Below are 16844 nucleotides of genomic sequence, written 5' to 3' on the forward strand. Positions count from 1 at the left end.
AAAACAAACTGAGATTCCGATTCAAATTTTAACCAGGCCTCTGAGAAGGTTCCAGAAACCACCCAGGGCCCATGGGTTTATTTAATTAACCCAATTAAATCGATTCGCGGTGTTTTTTTTTTAATTTAATCCTTGAAATTAAAAAACAAAATCAGTTTTTTAATTAATTTAGATTTTTATTCATTTATTTTTAGTTGAAAATTAAATGATAACACAACATTTTTTTCAAAATAGAATTAAAAGGATTAGTTTTAAATTTTTATAAAGTTCTAAGAAATAATATAATAGAAAATATAATTCAGAACGATATCATAATGATATTTTTATATAAAAATAAAAATTATATTTTAATAGTAAAATTTTAACTTCATGTCCTTTTTCTCCTCTTGGATCTTAATATGTCCATCAACCATGATAAAATAGATTAAAAATGAAGAATTGGTAACTGAGATAAAGTTATTGTTTCATTACATCTAAATATTAAGATTTTCAATTACACTTAACTAAATTTAACTTTCTTGAAAATTAGAAATATGAATTACTTATTTTTTTTTATTGAAAGTGTATTTTTAGTTCATGTAAAATTGGAGAGTGTTAATTTAGTTTTATATAAAAAAAAAACTTTGGATTTTATTTATCACCAAGTTGAAAGTTTGGATTAGCGAATGTGAAATTACTATCTTAACTTTCTTTACACTTACCTATATTACTTAGAAACAAACTTTTTTCTTTTGTACTGGTTGACTTCTCAGTCTTTTATCTCGGTTTGGGCTTTTGGCTTACTATTCTTTTTATTTGGGCTTGGGTTTGGATATGCTTTGTGGACTCCTACTTACTGGATTAGGTCAATTGGATCTTTCAGCCTTCGGTCTCGGTATCCATTCACGGGTGGGTGTGTGTACCTGTAAGGAGCTCTGATGATAAAATCAGAATTGGTTTTAGTTGATTATCAGATAAAATTCACTCTACCTACCTCTTAAGTTGATCACCTATTTATAGTACTCCTTTATTGGACTTAAAACCCATTTAGGCTCTTTCTCTTTGTACCTAACGTTTATTAAGTATACTACCCTTGCTTGGACCTGTACAATGAACTTTGCTAGAGTATTTTACTATTTAATTGTTCATTCATTTCTTATTTAATTTTTAGTCTTCTTGTTAGCTTTTCCACCTTTCGGCCAATCTCTCGGTCTCAACCTTTCGGCCTTTCGACCTAGTCAATACATGACTAGTACTTATGTTTTCTAAATTTTAATTTTTAATAAATATATTAATTTTAAGTTTGTAAAAAAAAAACTTTCAAAATTATTTGTAAACTTGGCTTATAAGGTATGTTGGGAAAATATTTTAGCAAATTGGTGATTTTTTTAAACAGAAGAATGAAATATTAAGTAAACTCTGGTTTAAATAGATAGATCGAAACTATAATTAAGAAAGAAGAATCATTAAGATTATGACCAAGATTACCTAATTTTCGTTCAAATAGTGTGGCGTTGTGTTTTATTCATTATTCATGGGTAAATGAACTAACACTACAAGAAAATCATGAAATAAAAATCAAATTTAGAAACCAAAATAATTAGTTGTTATGGTAACTAAATTAGAAACCATTTTAGAGACTAAAAAAATTGTGGCTTCTAAATTAGTTTATATTATTGTTAAATGGTTTATAAATTAGTATCTAATTAGCAACCAAGGTTTTTGCTACCAAATTTAGAATCTAGAATGATCTCTAATTTAGTAACTATAACAACTAATTATTTTTTGTCTCTAAAATTGGTTTAGATTTCATGATTTTCTTGTAATGTAATCTTTGAATTTGAATTGGTGCAATACACATGTTTATGTTTATTATGAAAAGTTTAATATTCGTTAATAAATTTTTTTTTTTTATTATACGAAAAATAAATAATTTGATTTATAGTATTTGAATTAGAATAATAATAATAATATCATAAAAAAATATCATAAAATTAAATATATTTACCTTTTTTATTAGTAAAATAGATTTGTATATACTATAATGAGCACAAAGGGGTAATATGTTTATTTTTTAGTGGTTATCACCACTCATATTTCTAGATATATATTTATAGATATATCTATACGTACTCAGGTACCGAGAAGTTGAATAAGTGAACATCAGTTGTTCGGTCTTTCGATCAGGTCAGACACGATCTAATTTAGTTATTAGGAAATAAAACCTAATTAAGTGGTAAAAGTGTGATTAAATAAGTATTGGGCCTGTGCTAATCCTGGCATAAAGAAAAACTATCATAAAATTATAAATAAGAGGGGAGTATATGGTGAAAGATAATGACGGTTTTAATCTTAAATTTACAAATAAAAAAATATTACGATTGACTTGATTATCAAAAATATCTTTACAAATACCTCACCACTATACTGCTTAAAGAAATGATTCAGGAAGGTTGATAGGAGATATTCTTACTTTGTAAGAACACTATTACACTACAAGAAAAACTTGATTTAGCTTCCAAATTTTTGCGTGGGCCATTTGCGGACGCTACTCTCGTCGGCCAAAATGAGTAAAAGTCCATGCAAAATTTACATTGGACGTAAAACGGACGCATATATTGATTTAATTTTTTTTTTTAAATTTTTTTTTGCGTCGGCCGCGACCCACGCATAGGCGTCGGTTTTGCGTCGGCCGCGGCCCACGCATATGCGTCCGTTTTGCGTTGCCCACAGAACCCACGCATATGTGTCCGCTATAGCCCACGCATATGCGTCCGCTATAGCCCACGCATGTTTAGAATTTTAAAATTTAAATATTTTTAATGTATAATAAATATTTTAATTTTGAATTCTTTATTATATTTATTTTAGAATTATTTCTTTAATGTTATAATAAATTATTTAATTTATCAATTTTGAATATAAATTAATTAAATTAGATTTATTAAATTAAATAAGCGTTTGATTTAAAATTAATTGACTAAAATAAAATATATATTTAAATTATTTAAATGTTATATAAAATATTTGTTTATTTTAAATATTATTTATTTTAAATTTATTTTATTTATATATTGTCATAACTATTTTATTTTTGAAATTATGATATAAATTAGTTAAATTAAATTTATTAAATATTAATATTAATACTAATAATATTAATAATATGTATAATAATATTAATAATATGTATAATAATATTAATAATATTTATAATATTTATAATAATATTAATAATAATGTTAATTATAATATTAATTATAATATTAATTATAATGTTAATTATAATATTAATTATAATGTTAATAATAATATTAATAATAATATTAATAATAATTTAATAATATGAGTATAATTTATTTTATTATTATTAATAATAATTATATTAATATGTATATATTATATTAATAATAAGTATAATAAAAATGATAATATAATCAAAAAATTTGTTTGGTCCAGTGGTTAATGTTTTCCTGGGTTATGGAAGGATTCTGGCTGTTAATGTTTCTGCCCATCATTTTCTTGTAGTCTTAATAATTGTATTTTTTTACTTTTGTTTAAAAAAGGAGTGAGTGGACAAAGAAAATATAGATAGGGTAGGGTTGAAGAAGGTGCAAAACCATTGTTCCATATTGATGTAATAAGAACAAAAAAACGAGACATGACACCAATAACGATTTCTCGGGTCATATATGCCAACAAAAAACAATGGAACAGTCTGATGGGGCTGTCTATTGCTTGGGCATTCTCTAAACCCCACTTGTGAGGCAACACCACATCATAGTAGGGTCTCTCTTTCTGTTGTTTGTGTTTATCTTCTTCCTGCCTTATCTACCTAACTAGTATTCCTCACGACAACGAACTCATTAACCAAGCCTCCACATTTGGTTCCAATAAGAACCTTCCCATCTCTTCCCCTTTATTGCCTAGCAAACAAAAAGGAGATGGAAGAAATCAGAATTCACATTGCACCACCTACCTCTCTTTATTATGCTTTTATTAATATACAATTATTTGGCTATGACATGTTATATCACATGTGGCGGCTGGTCACTTATGGACCATACCCTTTTGCTCTACTTTGTGACTATTTTTCAGTATTGACCATAACTCATTTTTGGTGGATTTCTGAAGCCACAGTTTTAGCCCAGAAACGAAGATGTTTCTTCATATTTGCAGATGAACAGCGTTTGGGAATTTTTAAGTTTAGTAGCGGTGAATCTGGTCTTTTTATAAGCCAAGCCTCTGATAAATATGGTCTCATGATATCTCTCTTTCCTTCATCTTCATCTGCTTCAATATAATCTCCTTCAACCGTTTCTTTGCCATTCATTACACCAAGTCTCTGCAAGCCGGGAACAACGCTCATCATTCTTGGGCTTAGATATTCTTTGTTGAATGTGAAACCAAGATCCATGAAACCCTTTACTTCATCAAGTTCTAGTTCCCCAAGTGTTCTGCAGCTTTCGGATTTCTGCAGTTTCCTTGCACAAGTAACTGGATTCCTCAATTTTCTGTGACGGTTTTGAGTTGATGGTGAGGATGAGTGTGAACGAGTTTTGTCACCCAACAAAAGGTCCATTCTAGCCAATCTTTCCTTTGTTTTTTCTTCATTGTTGATTGATCCATCCTTTGCGGAAATAAAAACAACATAAAAATAGAAGAATGATCATAGCATGAATCAAAACTGAACTCATAGTACAGGATAGATAGAATGTTGATAGAAGGACTAACTCTAACTGTTTTTCAGTTATACCTGAAGAAGCACAGATATTGACTCTGAAGAGAGTGGTTTCTCTAAAGAAGCTGATTCATCCGTTGAAGTTTCTTCATCTGGTGGAGGTGATGAAGAAAGAATGGAGGATGAGCAACACACAGATTCTGATGTGGGAATAAGTTTTTCTTCATCTGGTGGAGATGGTAAGGAAAGAACTGAGGCTGTTGGACTTGGTTGTGAGAAAAAAATGAGTCTGTGAAACCAAAGACTATCCATTTCTTCTATAGTGCATAGAAAGTTTTTTTTTTCCATTGCTTATTTCTCTGTGTGTGAGAGGGATAGAGAGAGTAAGATTTGCGTATGAAAAGGCTGAAGGAAGTAGTGGCCTGTCGGCAGGTGTGGTGGTGGTGAAAAGAAACAGAAGTAGAGAAGCGAGTGAAGGCAAATGAACGTGGAGAAGTGTGTGGGACAACCTTGGACAACTAAGGATGTGGTCACCATGGACATGGGACGTGGATTCTAAACTCCACAACTTCTATGCTGATAAAAAGACTGTTGTGTCCATGCTTGAAAAAGGGAATACGATGCTCTATGCATGTCAAATCATACACTCGAACTAGTTAGATCTACCAAGTTGAGTTGATTCATGAGTCATCTATAGCATGAGATGAGATGAGACTAAGGCTCCAAAACTTACTTGAAGTTTGTAAAAAGAGAAAATATATGAAGATTAATGATCCAAATATGGGTTGGGGCATCTTGACATTACAGTTGTCACACCAACAAAATCTGATATGCAAGCTGGTTAAGTTCAATCTAGAGTCAGGATGGGGTATACCGACATTGAAAGGTACTACTAATTGCATGATTGGTTTCACCCAGAGACACCACTTATGGTATAATGCCTTAGTCAAGTAATAGTGACAAAAAAGCAAACTGTTTTTTCATCACTTACAGTCATCTCATCCTGACGTGACCTTTGGACGCTATTAAGCAAATTCATCACTCCCTCTCCTCACCTAATACGACAAGTAAAATAACTTTACAAGAGGATTTTCATGTTTATATGTTTTTCAGTTCCCTTCAACAGTACGATGGGGTTCATATATATTTACACCTTATGCAAACGATTATTCAATGGAAAATTTCTTGTTCAATCCTGATAAGCAGTGTGGTTAGTGTTCAGAATTTTTGTTCGAATAAAAATATCTTGAGATTCTGCCGAAAAGTGCAAAATTCTAAGTACTAATAATAATAATTTACTGCAATTGCATGCACACTAGATTTTACTATGTTAGCGGAACAAATTAATATGAAACATTATCGCAATTTCACCACTATATGTCCGCGGAATGAATCTAATGTACAATAGAATCAATACTATTTGAAGTTGTAATTAGACAACACTAGGTGGATCATTCGACGAGGTTGCCTCTGTTTTCACCCTCATGTTCCAATTCTTCCACAATTTCTCCTTCATTAGAGGAACGAGTGTTTTCACGTAGTTCGGAAGAAAATTCAGGGGCACTCTTATTTCCTTGGCTCCATTCTGAGGACATATTCATGCGGCGAAAACTAAAAGACTTCACAAGTTTTAGTTGCTTCCTCCTTCTCTCCCTCACTTCAACATGCCACTGCCTCAGAATTTTAGCCAAAGCTTTGCTCTTCACTTCTGATCCCATCTGCAACAATCCAATGTTAAGACACTAAACCATTTGCCCCACTTGAGATAGGAACTGCCAAGTGTCTGTTTGGTTTCACAATGGGAACAATAAAAATTACTTTTTTTTTTTTCTGTCCAACATGATTTCAACAGAGATTCAAAAATGTACACTTAATGTTTGGCAAAATTATAGTTGTCTCCAACTACTGCATTAAATTGAAAAATTTGCATTAAGTTTTATTACAAATTTGCTTTTAAGATCAAAGTATATAAATGTAAGTACTTCACTTTAAAATCAATTTTATAAAAGTTCACCAAAACACACTCTCACAGTACTACATCAATGTCTATATAGAGTTTACCTGTGCCACTAGTGCATAGAGGGGAAGAGTAACATAGCTGCATAGGACTTGAACTGCCACCCTGAGGAAATAGTAAATCAAAATGTCACCTACGATTAAGAAAATTTACTCCAGGAGGATCAACATGCCAAGAAAGGAAATAATAATAATAAACTTTAGGCGGTTATTATTACGCTATCACCACCCTTATGATTGTAAATGTTCTGTGTTCGTGGTAGCAAGAATTTATTCCAAACTGTGTCTGTCAACCAAGAAAATAACAGAGAAATAAAGAGAAGGGTGTTAAGGCATACATATATTGGATCAATATTTCTAATGTAGAAGACTTGTTAAAAAAATTGTAATGTTGATTTTTTTTTTTAGCAAGTAGAAAGACAACTTACTGATACCCATACGAAGAAGGCAAGTTCGAATGCATTCTGTCAGGATCAAATTAAAATCTTAGATTAATAAGTGATTAATTGTGTCATCATGGATATCACTGCCATCATATATACATGTGCATAGATAAAAGAAGGTTTACCACGAATAAAGTGTAATGTAGAAGTGTTAACACAAATCCTGGATGGCCAAACCAGAAGTAGTCGTCACTTGGACAAACAAGTGGGGTCCCTTTGGTTACACTGTTGACATCTTTCATCTGAAGAGCCATTTCATCGACAATGACTTCAAGTTTAGCTCCCACAACCAGAACCAGCTGTAAATAAAATTCAGAAAGCTGAATTTTTAGAAGCCATGCAGATTCATTTTTAATAAGGACAAAGAAGATGCAACATGCTTGTTACTCACGAAGAGGGGAACATAGGATAACCAGAGATATACGTGCCAACCTAATATAGTTCACAGAGAGAAAAATAACTACTGTCTTAGACATACGAAAGCTTTTTTAAGAAATGGAAAAGAGTAAAACATTCTAACCGTGTACATCCACGAGCAAAAAAATAACAACAGTGAACCACATCACAGGGCTGCAACAAGGTAACACACATAACATGTGATTAAGATGAGCACAGCATGAAACTCCAGTTTTATTATAGGTTGGAATTAGATTAACGGACTTATAAAACACATAATTTGGTTGGCAAGTGGCAAGTAACAACCTAATGCTCACTATGATTCTGAAATCTTCCTCTAGTGACTGTTCAATGTAAGCTTGGAAATCGAAGTTGCTGTTTCTTGCTGAAAAGTGAGCCTGAGTGGTGCATGGAACATCTTAATGAAAGGTTTAACGATAATAATAACAATAATAATCATAGACTTAGACTTTGATGTGTGATGTGTACTCAACTGATATGAAACCATGCCTGAGGGTGAGGTAATCAACTTTTTCTACTGAATGAAAGAACTGTCTGAAAAAACATTTCTGTACACATAACATTAGCCATAAAAAACTATGATCCTCATAAAATCAGAATTCTCTTAATTGTAGTGTGAAAAAAGGCTTACAATCCAAACAAACACTGGTGATGCCGTACTAGTAGATATGTGGCGTCTTCCGAATGTTGTTTGCCTTGCGTATCTGAATCTATTAGGGTCTGATTATGAACCATAAACGTTGAAGGGTCAATTAGCCAACAAAAAACGTCATAACACGTTGTCTAGTCTATTATGTCCAATGAAATAGTTAGCATCATTCGAGAGGAAACTACATGGAAACGGAATGATTAATAAAAACGAAGAAAAAGACGTATAACCTATCGATATGATTGATCAGTAGAAATAGAAACAAATTACAAGGTATATTTAAAATTTTCTGTGACGATTTAACATTCAATTTCTCTTTGTAGGGATGATTATGCAGTGCAATGAGTGTCGTTATCATCACCGTCACTGGTTCAACGTCGAAGTCTTGAGAATGATAACAACATAAAAGTGGGGCCTTAGGAAAAACAGCGTTTCAATGAGTCAGAGCCATAAAAATCTTTGGTCCTAATATGGACCCAATTTAAGAAGTAGTTTTAACGCATGTACTACGGCATTTCAAAACAAATAACAAAGAAACACAACATGAAAGAGAAAAAGTAATTTAGAGGATTGAATATGAAAAATAATGAAGGAACATGGATGATAAATCCATTAAACAACATTTTTGTTGTTTGTATGCAACGAAAATAAATTTATGGAATTGAAGGAAGAAAAGACAAACAAATTGAATAAGACGCTTTCACTCATCATAATTAAAAAAAATAGCGACCCCTTTAAATATTTATGATTAATTTTAATTTTATTATTATTAAATAAAATGTATTTTTTTCATGTTATATATATATATATTGTTATGGCATTTTAATTAATTTAACACATTATAATTTCAACTGAATACATTTTTTTCTTTATCTTAAATGACATGACTCTGATAACCTCTGAATCTCAAAACATAGTGATCCATATTTGGATCTTTGAGATACAGAACATTAACGTTATTAAGACATTTTTTTGTTACGCGTAATAGTTCCCTATGCCTATTAGTCAAAATTAAAAGCAAATATATATATATATATATATATATATATATATATATATATATAATATCTTCGTCTTCTAAAAAGAAGAGTACAACGTATTTTCATATTGTACTTCAATCTTCTTCTTACAATGAGAACACGGATATAATTATACTTTTACTAGTTGATGGTATTTTTCAAATACTATAATTAGAAAAATGTTAAATATGTTAAAAGATATCAATTAACATTTTAATATATTTCTAAAACTTGATTAATTTTATTCATATAAAATTATATTTAAGGTACTACAAATATAATATTTTTTGTTTAAATATAAGGAGTAACTGCACTATAAAAAGACTAGACTAGGGTTTAGAAACATCATATAATCTGCGAAAAAAAAAATACATTAAGTTCTTGAAAAATTATAATATTAATACTTTTTTACTCAATCATACCCCTGCATGAATATGACTACTCGCATTCACATCCCATAAATGAAATAACAAAAAAACCTTAATTACTTTTTAAGTCCATAATAAAAAATATCTTTGAAGTAAAGGCAATAATACGAGTATTTTTAATATTCGTAAATAATAATAATAATAAGATGCAATTTGCAAATAATTGCGCCGCCCAAGCAATTTTTTTTTCTCTATTTATTTGATTATAAAAACAACACTTCATTAATTACCTTTTCAGTGTATGTTTGGTATCTAGGCGTATCCAATATTACTTAAAAAACAAACTTACGTGAGTTTTGGCCAATGCTTTTAGTTGTTCAAAAATTAATTTTAAGTACATAATTAATTTTCTAGTAAAATATTTTTAGTTAAAATTAGCTTTTATATAAATTCATTTGTTAAAAAAATCATTTAATTTTTTTATCTTAGAAATAAACCCGCCTAAGCAAATTCTTTATTATATAGTTTATATATATATATATAAATTTACTTATTATTTGTTTTAGAATAAACATTCCTTTAAAATTAATTTTATAAAATCATTTTCTCTCAATTAATTGTATCAACACTCTTTCAATACACACTAGATTATAATGGATTCTATTTCCATCGATTTTTCTTCATTTTTGTCTGCATTAATACACGACCCTTGAACAATTCTTGTCTCAAGGTTCTTATTAATATCAAAATTAGATATAGTAATCCACGAAAATCATTTAATCAAATTAATTTAGAGAAAAAATAATTAATAATTATAATAATTAAATTAGATATTATTTTATAAACTAAAAATTTATTAGTATATAAAATAGTTTTTATTATTAATTAAAATTTACTAAAATTTATAAAATAATTAATAAATTAGTATCAAACATTAATTACACAGATTTTACCTACTAATTGTTTTATATTTTAAATTTTTACCTACTAATTACTTTATATTTTAAATTAATTTTAAATTTTAAATTAAAGATTAGTATTTAACTTAATCTATAGTAACTAATTATTTTTATTTTTTATCTATAAAATTAATTATTATTAAATAACTTTTCTGTAATGTAGTAATCACCAAGTTAATTTCAAGAGAAAAGGATTACAGAAGGTTGTACACTAAATTACAGACTAACAACTCAATGCAAAATATCAAATAATATAAAACTTTTTTAAAAAACTAATGTTAATAAAAATTTCAAGATAAAGTAAAACTTACGAAAACAAGTCATGTGATATGATTTTATTAAATGAATATTTAATTAGTCATTTGTTTAAAAACAACTTTACCGTTGGCAATTTCATATTCCATTGTTTGAGTCTCTTCATCCCAAGCTTTCCAGTTCTTCATCTGCAAGTGTGATTCAAATGATAATATTGGAAAGTCATACAAGAATTCATTGGCAATAAATAAAGCAATATATGGTGATTTATATGAATACTTTTATTTCACATAAAGGTTAAGTTTAAGTAAGAACAAAATAGTTTTATAGCCAACAAGAATTAAATTTTATTTAATTAAAAAACGGTTATACAATAATCAATCTCTAAATTACAATATCGTTGAGTGGAAACAACGTAAATAATTAATATCATATTAAAACTTTCCAACAAGATTAATTTTTTAAAATATACATGCATAAATAATGTTATATTTATATTTTAAGTGAATGATCAGAAAGTGTAGTCTAGAGATGTTCATGACTCATTCCATCCCACTGATACGTATTAAGTCGAAATAAATTTTAACGGTTTCAAAATTAAACATGATATATATATATATATATATATATATATTTATATATATATATATATATATTTATATATATATAGATAGATAGATAGATAGAGAGAGAATAAATTCTTATGGTTTTATGGGTCGTTCAAATCTTATACTGTCCAATATTTTTTTAAATAATTGTATATTTAAATAAAAAAAATTGAATTAGTAAATAACATTTTATATAAGATGCTATTATATTTATACTAACAAGGGGAATGACTCATGCGTGTTTTTTAATGTACCATGCATGCATTTTATATTTTTAGATTGGATTTGTCTGAATTTATTACTAGTACATTCATAACTATTGTTTTTTTTTTCTTCTTTTTAACGAAAATGTACATAAAGACAAAAGCCTATCCTTTGCTGAGACTTCAATGTCTTATTAAATTTGTTTTAAATATCATTCCATTGTACTTTTTTCTTTTTTTAAAGCTCGTGCTAATATATGTAAAATGATTTCAAATATATAGTGAACTTTATTGTAGGGATGGGGATTGAAGAGAGGAAGATAACCTGGATCAGCTGGACAATATATATAAATATTCAAAGAGGAAGACATGCTAGGTATTGACACATAGATTTGTTCAATAAGGTCTTATTAGTAAAATGAAAATGGAGATTGGAGTCCTTAGAGATAGATCTCTGGAAAGATGTTTTAGAATCAAAGTATGAGTCTTGGAGAAACTAATGTATCCAGCATAAGCAAGCACAATTCTAGTTGGTGGAATGACTTATGTAAAGTGTGTGAAGCAAGACAATGTCACAATTGGTTTGACTTAAATATGGAGTGACAAGTGAGGTCAGGATCAAAAATCAAGTTGTTGGAAGATATTTTCTAAGAAAATATTGAACTAGAACATAGATTTCCAAGAATGTTAGTAATTCCTTAATCAAAGATAAACCACTTAATAAGTATGGCAGGTGGTATAGGGAAGGCCGGGTTTGGGATTTCAAATGAACAAGGGATTGGTTTGAGTGAGAGAAGCCTTAGGGGGCAGAGTTTATTCTACTCTTAGAACAACAAGCCTTGCATATAGATAGGAAGGACAAATGACTTTGGAGAGACCCACAAAACAACATCTATACTATTAAATATGTGTATACATTGTTGGCTAATATGAGTACAGGTGATAAGTCTTAATCTTTTTCACTTACCGTGGAGTTTGAAAGTCTTTCCCTCTGCCCAATTCTTTGCTTGGAGGGTGTTGTTGAACAAGATTGTCACTAAGCAAAATCTGACCAGGAGGACGGTTCAGTTGAGGGACACACAGTGTGCTCTATGCGAGAATGCGAAGGAAACTACATCTCACCTATTTTTATCTTGCCATATCTCAAATGCGGTTTGGAATTTGTGCAATGTATGACTTGGGGTAAACTCAGTACACCATAACTCCATGTTTGAACATTTTAACCAATTTTATTGTCTTTGTTTCAATAAATAGGGTAACAAACTTTAGAAAGACTTGTAGATTTTTGTCATTTGGTGCATTTGGAAGCATATGAACGAGTTAGTGTTTAATCAAGCAAAGGTGGATACAGAGAAAATTTTATCTTTGACACAAGTATAATCCTGGACATGGATGAAACATAAGGTCTCAAAGGTTAATTTTTCTTATTAGTGTTTTTTTTTGTTATAATTGCATATCAATGTGTTTTGTATAATGTTCATCTATTTTAGCTATTTACAGCTAGTGGCGTGTCGTTTGGTTGAATGATGCTAAAGTGCAGAATATATGGTAGTGTTATTTTGCTAAAGGGTAATGATACATTCACGACTCAAATTTTTTATACAACCACATTACAACTTTCAATACTGTTATTTTAATATTCTTTTATACAATTTAATTACAAATTTATCCTTTATTATATATATTTGTTTCTAAATTCATCACACATCAAGAATTGTATATAAATCCAAAAATTGTCAAACTATCATTTTCCTTTTTCCTTTGATAAACCAAAGGAGATTATAATGGAATACGTAAAGGGATGGAATAAAGAGAAGGAGGTATTAGAATGTAACTTTTAGAAGCTAGGATGAGTTGCATTCCGCTAGCCTCGATTAGTACTCATATAGTCTCTATTTTGTGCATCTGATTGGAGGATGAAACAACTTTCCTTGTTCTATTTTGGATTAGTTGGATTATCTGAACTTGTAGGAGTAGTTTACAATTGTTTTTGTTGTTTTGTGGGCTGTAAATTTTTGGCGTGTGAGCTCTCCTTGTTTGGAATTTGTCAACACATGTAAACCAATTATGTTTTGCTCATTAGTTGTGTGTTGTAGGCTATGTTTTCGAGCTTATTTCTTTTGTGGAAGGGTTGGATTAGTACTCCTAATTATTTTATTGTATTTTTTGTTGAGTAAAAAACTGTGAAGGTTCAAATAATATATAGTAGAAAATTTGCGATAGTAGTTAAAAGGATAAAGGTATTAAAAGAAATAAAGACCAAATATCATGAAATGTATCTAATTAGACTCTTTTTATAATTATGTAACGATCTTATCTCAAATATTTCAAGTGTCAATCTCTGTAGAAACATGCAGAAAGCTTAAAAAAAACCTAAAAAGTCAGATCTCAGGCACTTCATGATTCTTACCTTAGCCCTTGCCAGAGAAACTGTGAGAAAACTGTACACAATTTGCATGACAGCCAGAACAAAAATAAACATGTGAAGTTGATGGATTCCATGTTTTGACACTAAAGCAACCTCACTGGCCTGCATATGCAAATAGAGTTAGTTAACTTTGATCAAGAGTCAAAAAAATTGGTTACTACTGTACACATACATTTTTGGCACTGCAAGAATCCAAAATTGCAGTATCATTGGTAGTAGTACGTTTTCGACATGGAAGCATAGTATCTGCAGCCCTCACTGGAATGCAGATTTCTATTATGGCGTCTTGAGTTATTGTTAACAAAAGCGACATGAATCCTAAGATCATTAACTCTGCACAAAACACTCACTCGGGGATTAAACCTTATTCAAACATCATAATACTATTTGCCTACTTAGATAACAAATAAATAAATAACACTACAACATTCATCTATAACCTGATTGAAGCCTCTCTATTGCTTCGACCAAATCGCTCTTCCTGTGTTTCCTCAACCACTGTAACCATGTAGAAAGATATTATTAGGTAAGTAGGAAAATAATGAGGCTATTGGAAGGTATAAAAGAGTTCTGACTTTGATTATAAGATGAATGAGATGCTCCAAGATGATTGAGATTGAGATAAGAATGAAGGAAACAGTGGCGATTGCCCATGTTGGAGTGTGTTGTAGAGAATATCCGGGTGCTGTTGCCATGTTCATCTGCTAATTCTCGTTTACGTTTGTTGTTGTTTTGTAGAGTTCAATGTTTGTATATATAAATTGATTTAAGGGACCATGAATGTGTCTCTCTCAGACATATCACTGTCATTGGCTTTCAAGGTTGGACAAAATTTCAATCCACTCACATGCTTCTTAATACACACCACTTGTGTCTTTTCATGGATATTGTGGATCTAAAATCATTAAGTGATGTGTATATACGTGAGACTTTTTCCCTTTTTCTAATTCCTTTCAGTTTTTGTCATTCTCTAAGGATTTTTTCATGGAAGCACCTTTGGGCACTTCATTTCGACATTCCTGTAAACTGAGGAAGCTTAAAAGGAACTTTCACCTTGTGAATACAGAACTCATAAATGCATTATTAATAATTGTCAAGTCCAATTCCACGTCATCCTATAATAATTGTCAAGAACTACTAATGAAAAAAACCAATTCTTAAATGTTCATTTTCCTTGATCTTTTTAATCCTTATACACTTTTCCAAAATGTTTTCTCCAAATTTTTAGTTTCACAATTCAATTGGATCCGTACAATTATTTTCATTCACATCTATTTTACTCGGACATGTCTTAATGTGACATATTGACGTATTAACATAATTAATCACTAATTGGTTGTGCAAACATAAAATTGAAATAATTCATGTGTTAATTATTTATATTTATTATCCGTTATCTATTAAATAAATTTTGATAACATATAACATCATGATAATGTGTGTGTGTGATTGACACATGAAACATGATTCCAACGTATTGCTATCATCACCATGATGTCATGCTTATTTATGTGTCTAGTTGATGAGCACATTGACACTATTGGACATCTTTTGTTAAAATGATCAATTCAAGAATATTGCAGTGATTTCCTATATAATCACATAAAAAGCAATAAAGAATAATGAATAAATATATAAAAATAGAAAACAATAAATTGTCACATATTATGTAAGTTAAACATTTAAGTTGTATATGTATTATCTTATATATATAATTTATCTTTATAAAGGAGATATAAAACAACTAGAAGTGAGTTAAAGTGGTAAACAAAATCATAACTATAAAAAATATACAATTATTATCAAATTGTGTATTCCCGGGACATATATATCTAAAAAGTATATCCCAAAAAGATTTTATTACACTAAGATATACAAATTTCCCCTTAAATTGCAATTTCTTTCATGTGGAATTACTATACCAAATATCTACGTTCAAAAAAATATAGAGAATGTATGAACTTGCTCTTGGGAAATGAGTTCATGAAAAATTACATAAAATTATAAAAGAGAGAAGAAAAAAAAAAGTTATATAAAATAAATGAAATAGGGAAATTCTGCACCACTGCTGTGTTGAGATGCAATATCATAAACATTGTGTCGTTGAGTTGCAACGAAGAAAACTATGTTGAGAGCACTCTTGAGTTACAGACAACAAACAAAGAAGAAAGAAGGAAAAGGAGAAGTTTGAGACTACAAATGGCACTTTGAGATTGAAAAAGCACTGCAAAAGGCACTTACTATAAAACAACTGCAAAAGCAAAAGGTAATATAAAACAACGTTTTTATAAATGAAATTGAAAAAGCACACTGCCACATTAAATGTGAAATGCACGTGGTTATTTTAAATTTGAAAACCTTTATATTTTTATATTTAGTTTATATTTTTTCAACTTAATATTTTTATGTTTTTTTACAATTTGAATAAATACCATAATTTTATTTTATTTTACTTATAAATTATGAACATAAAATATTATAATAAATATTAAAGAAATAAAAGATAAAATAAACTTTTACTTAAAAAATAAATAAATATTAAAGATAATTTTTTTTACAATAATTATATTAAAATTAAAAATATAAAATAACCTTAAATAACATAATACACCAGGGTGCTTTTTTCTTGAAACATATGATATATCTCTTCTCATTTGTGTTTGATCATAAATATCCTTTTTTTTAGTGTACCAATTGTAAAACTAAAATTCTTTAATGCAATTTACTTCATATCATGGGTAGGACATCAAAATAATATTTTTTACAATAATCGTCCTAAAATTTAAAATATAAAATAACCTTAAATAGCATAATAATTA

General features: G+C 29.3%; 2 protein-coding genes and 1 long non-coding RNA gene across 3 annotated transcripts; 1 reads left to right on the forward strand and 2 right to left on the reverse strand.

The window, feature by feature from the left end:
• Positions 1-3581: 3581 nt before the first annotated feature.
• On the reverse strand, positions 3582-5008 carry LOC137814436 (uncharacterized). Its single transcript, XM_068617180.2, has 2 exons — positions 4736-5008; positions 3582-4609 (listed from the first exon to the last, which is right to left on the reverse strand). Exons 1-2 carry the CDS (start codon positions 5006-5008, stop codon positions 4091-4093), a joined length of 792 nt encoding a protein of 263 aa, XP_068473281.1. The 3' UTR covers positions 3582-4090.
• LOC150029668 (uncharacterized) lies at positions 4088-5853 on the forward strand. Its single transcript, XR_016522401.1, has 2 exons — positions 4088-4555; positions 4730-5853. It is a non-coding gene; the product is annotated as an uncharacterized LOC150029668 (long non-coding RNA).
• Positions 5854-6003: 150 nt separating this feature from the next.
• On the reverse strand, positions 6004-14753 carry LOC137814435 (MLO-like protein 3). The gene is given in 16 exon segments (XM_068617179.2): positions 6004-6137; positions 6139-6378; positions 6722-6782; positions 6895-6962; positions 7105-7140; positions 7245-7418; positions 7511-7551; positions 7640-7689; positions 7822-7913; positions 8010-8084; positions 8168-8256; positions 10914-10974; positions 14008-14127; positions 14198-14358; positions 14466-14523; positions 14601-14753. Coding segments are annotated over 16 exon segments (1497 nt in total). The 5' UTR covers positions 14727-14753; the 3' UTR covers positions 6004-6092.
• Between the last annotated feature and the right edge of the window lie 2091 nt (positions 14754-16844).

Source organism: Phaseolus vulgaris, chromosome 1 (assembly GCF_051622355.1).
Source record: "Phaseolus vulgaris cultivar YP4 chromosome 1, ASM5162235v1, whole genome shotgun sequence".
NCBI classification, from domain to species: domain Eukaryota; kingdom Viridiplantae; phylum Streptophyta; class Magnoliopsida; order Fabales; family Fabaceae; genus Phaseolus; species Phaseolus vulgaris.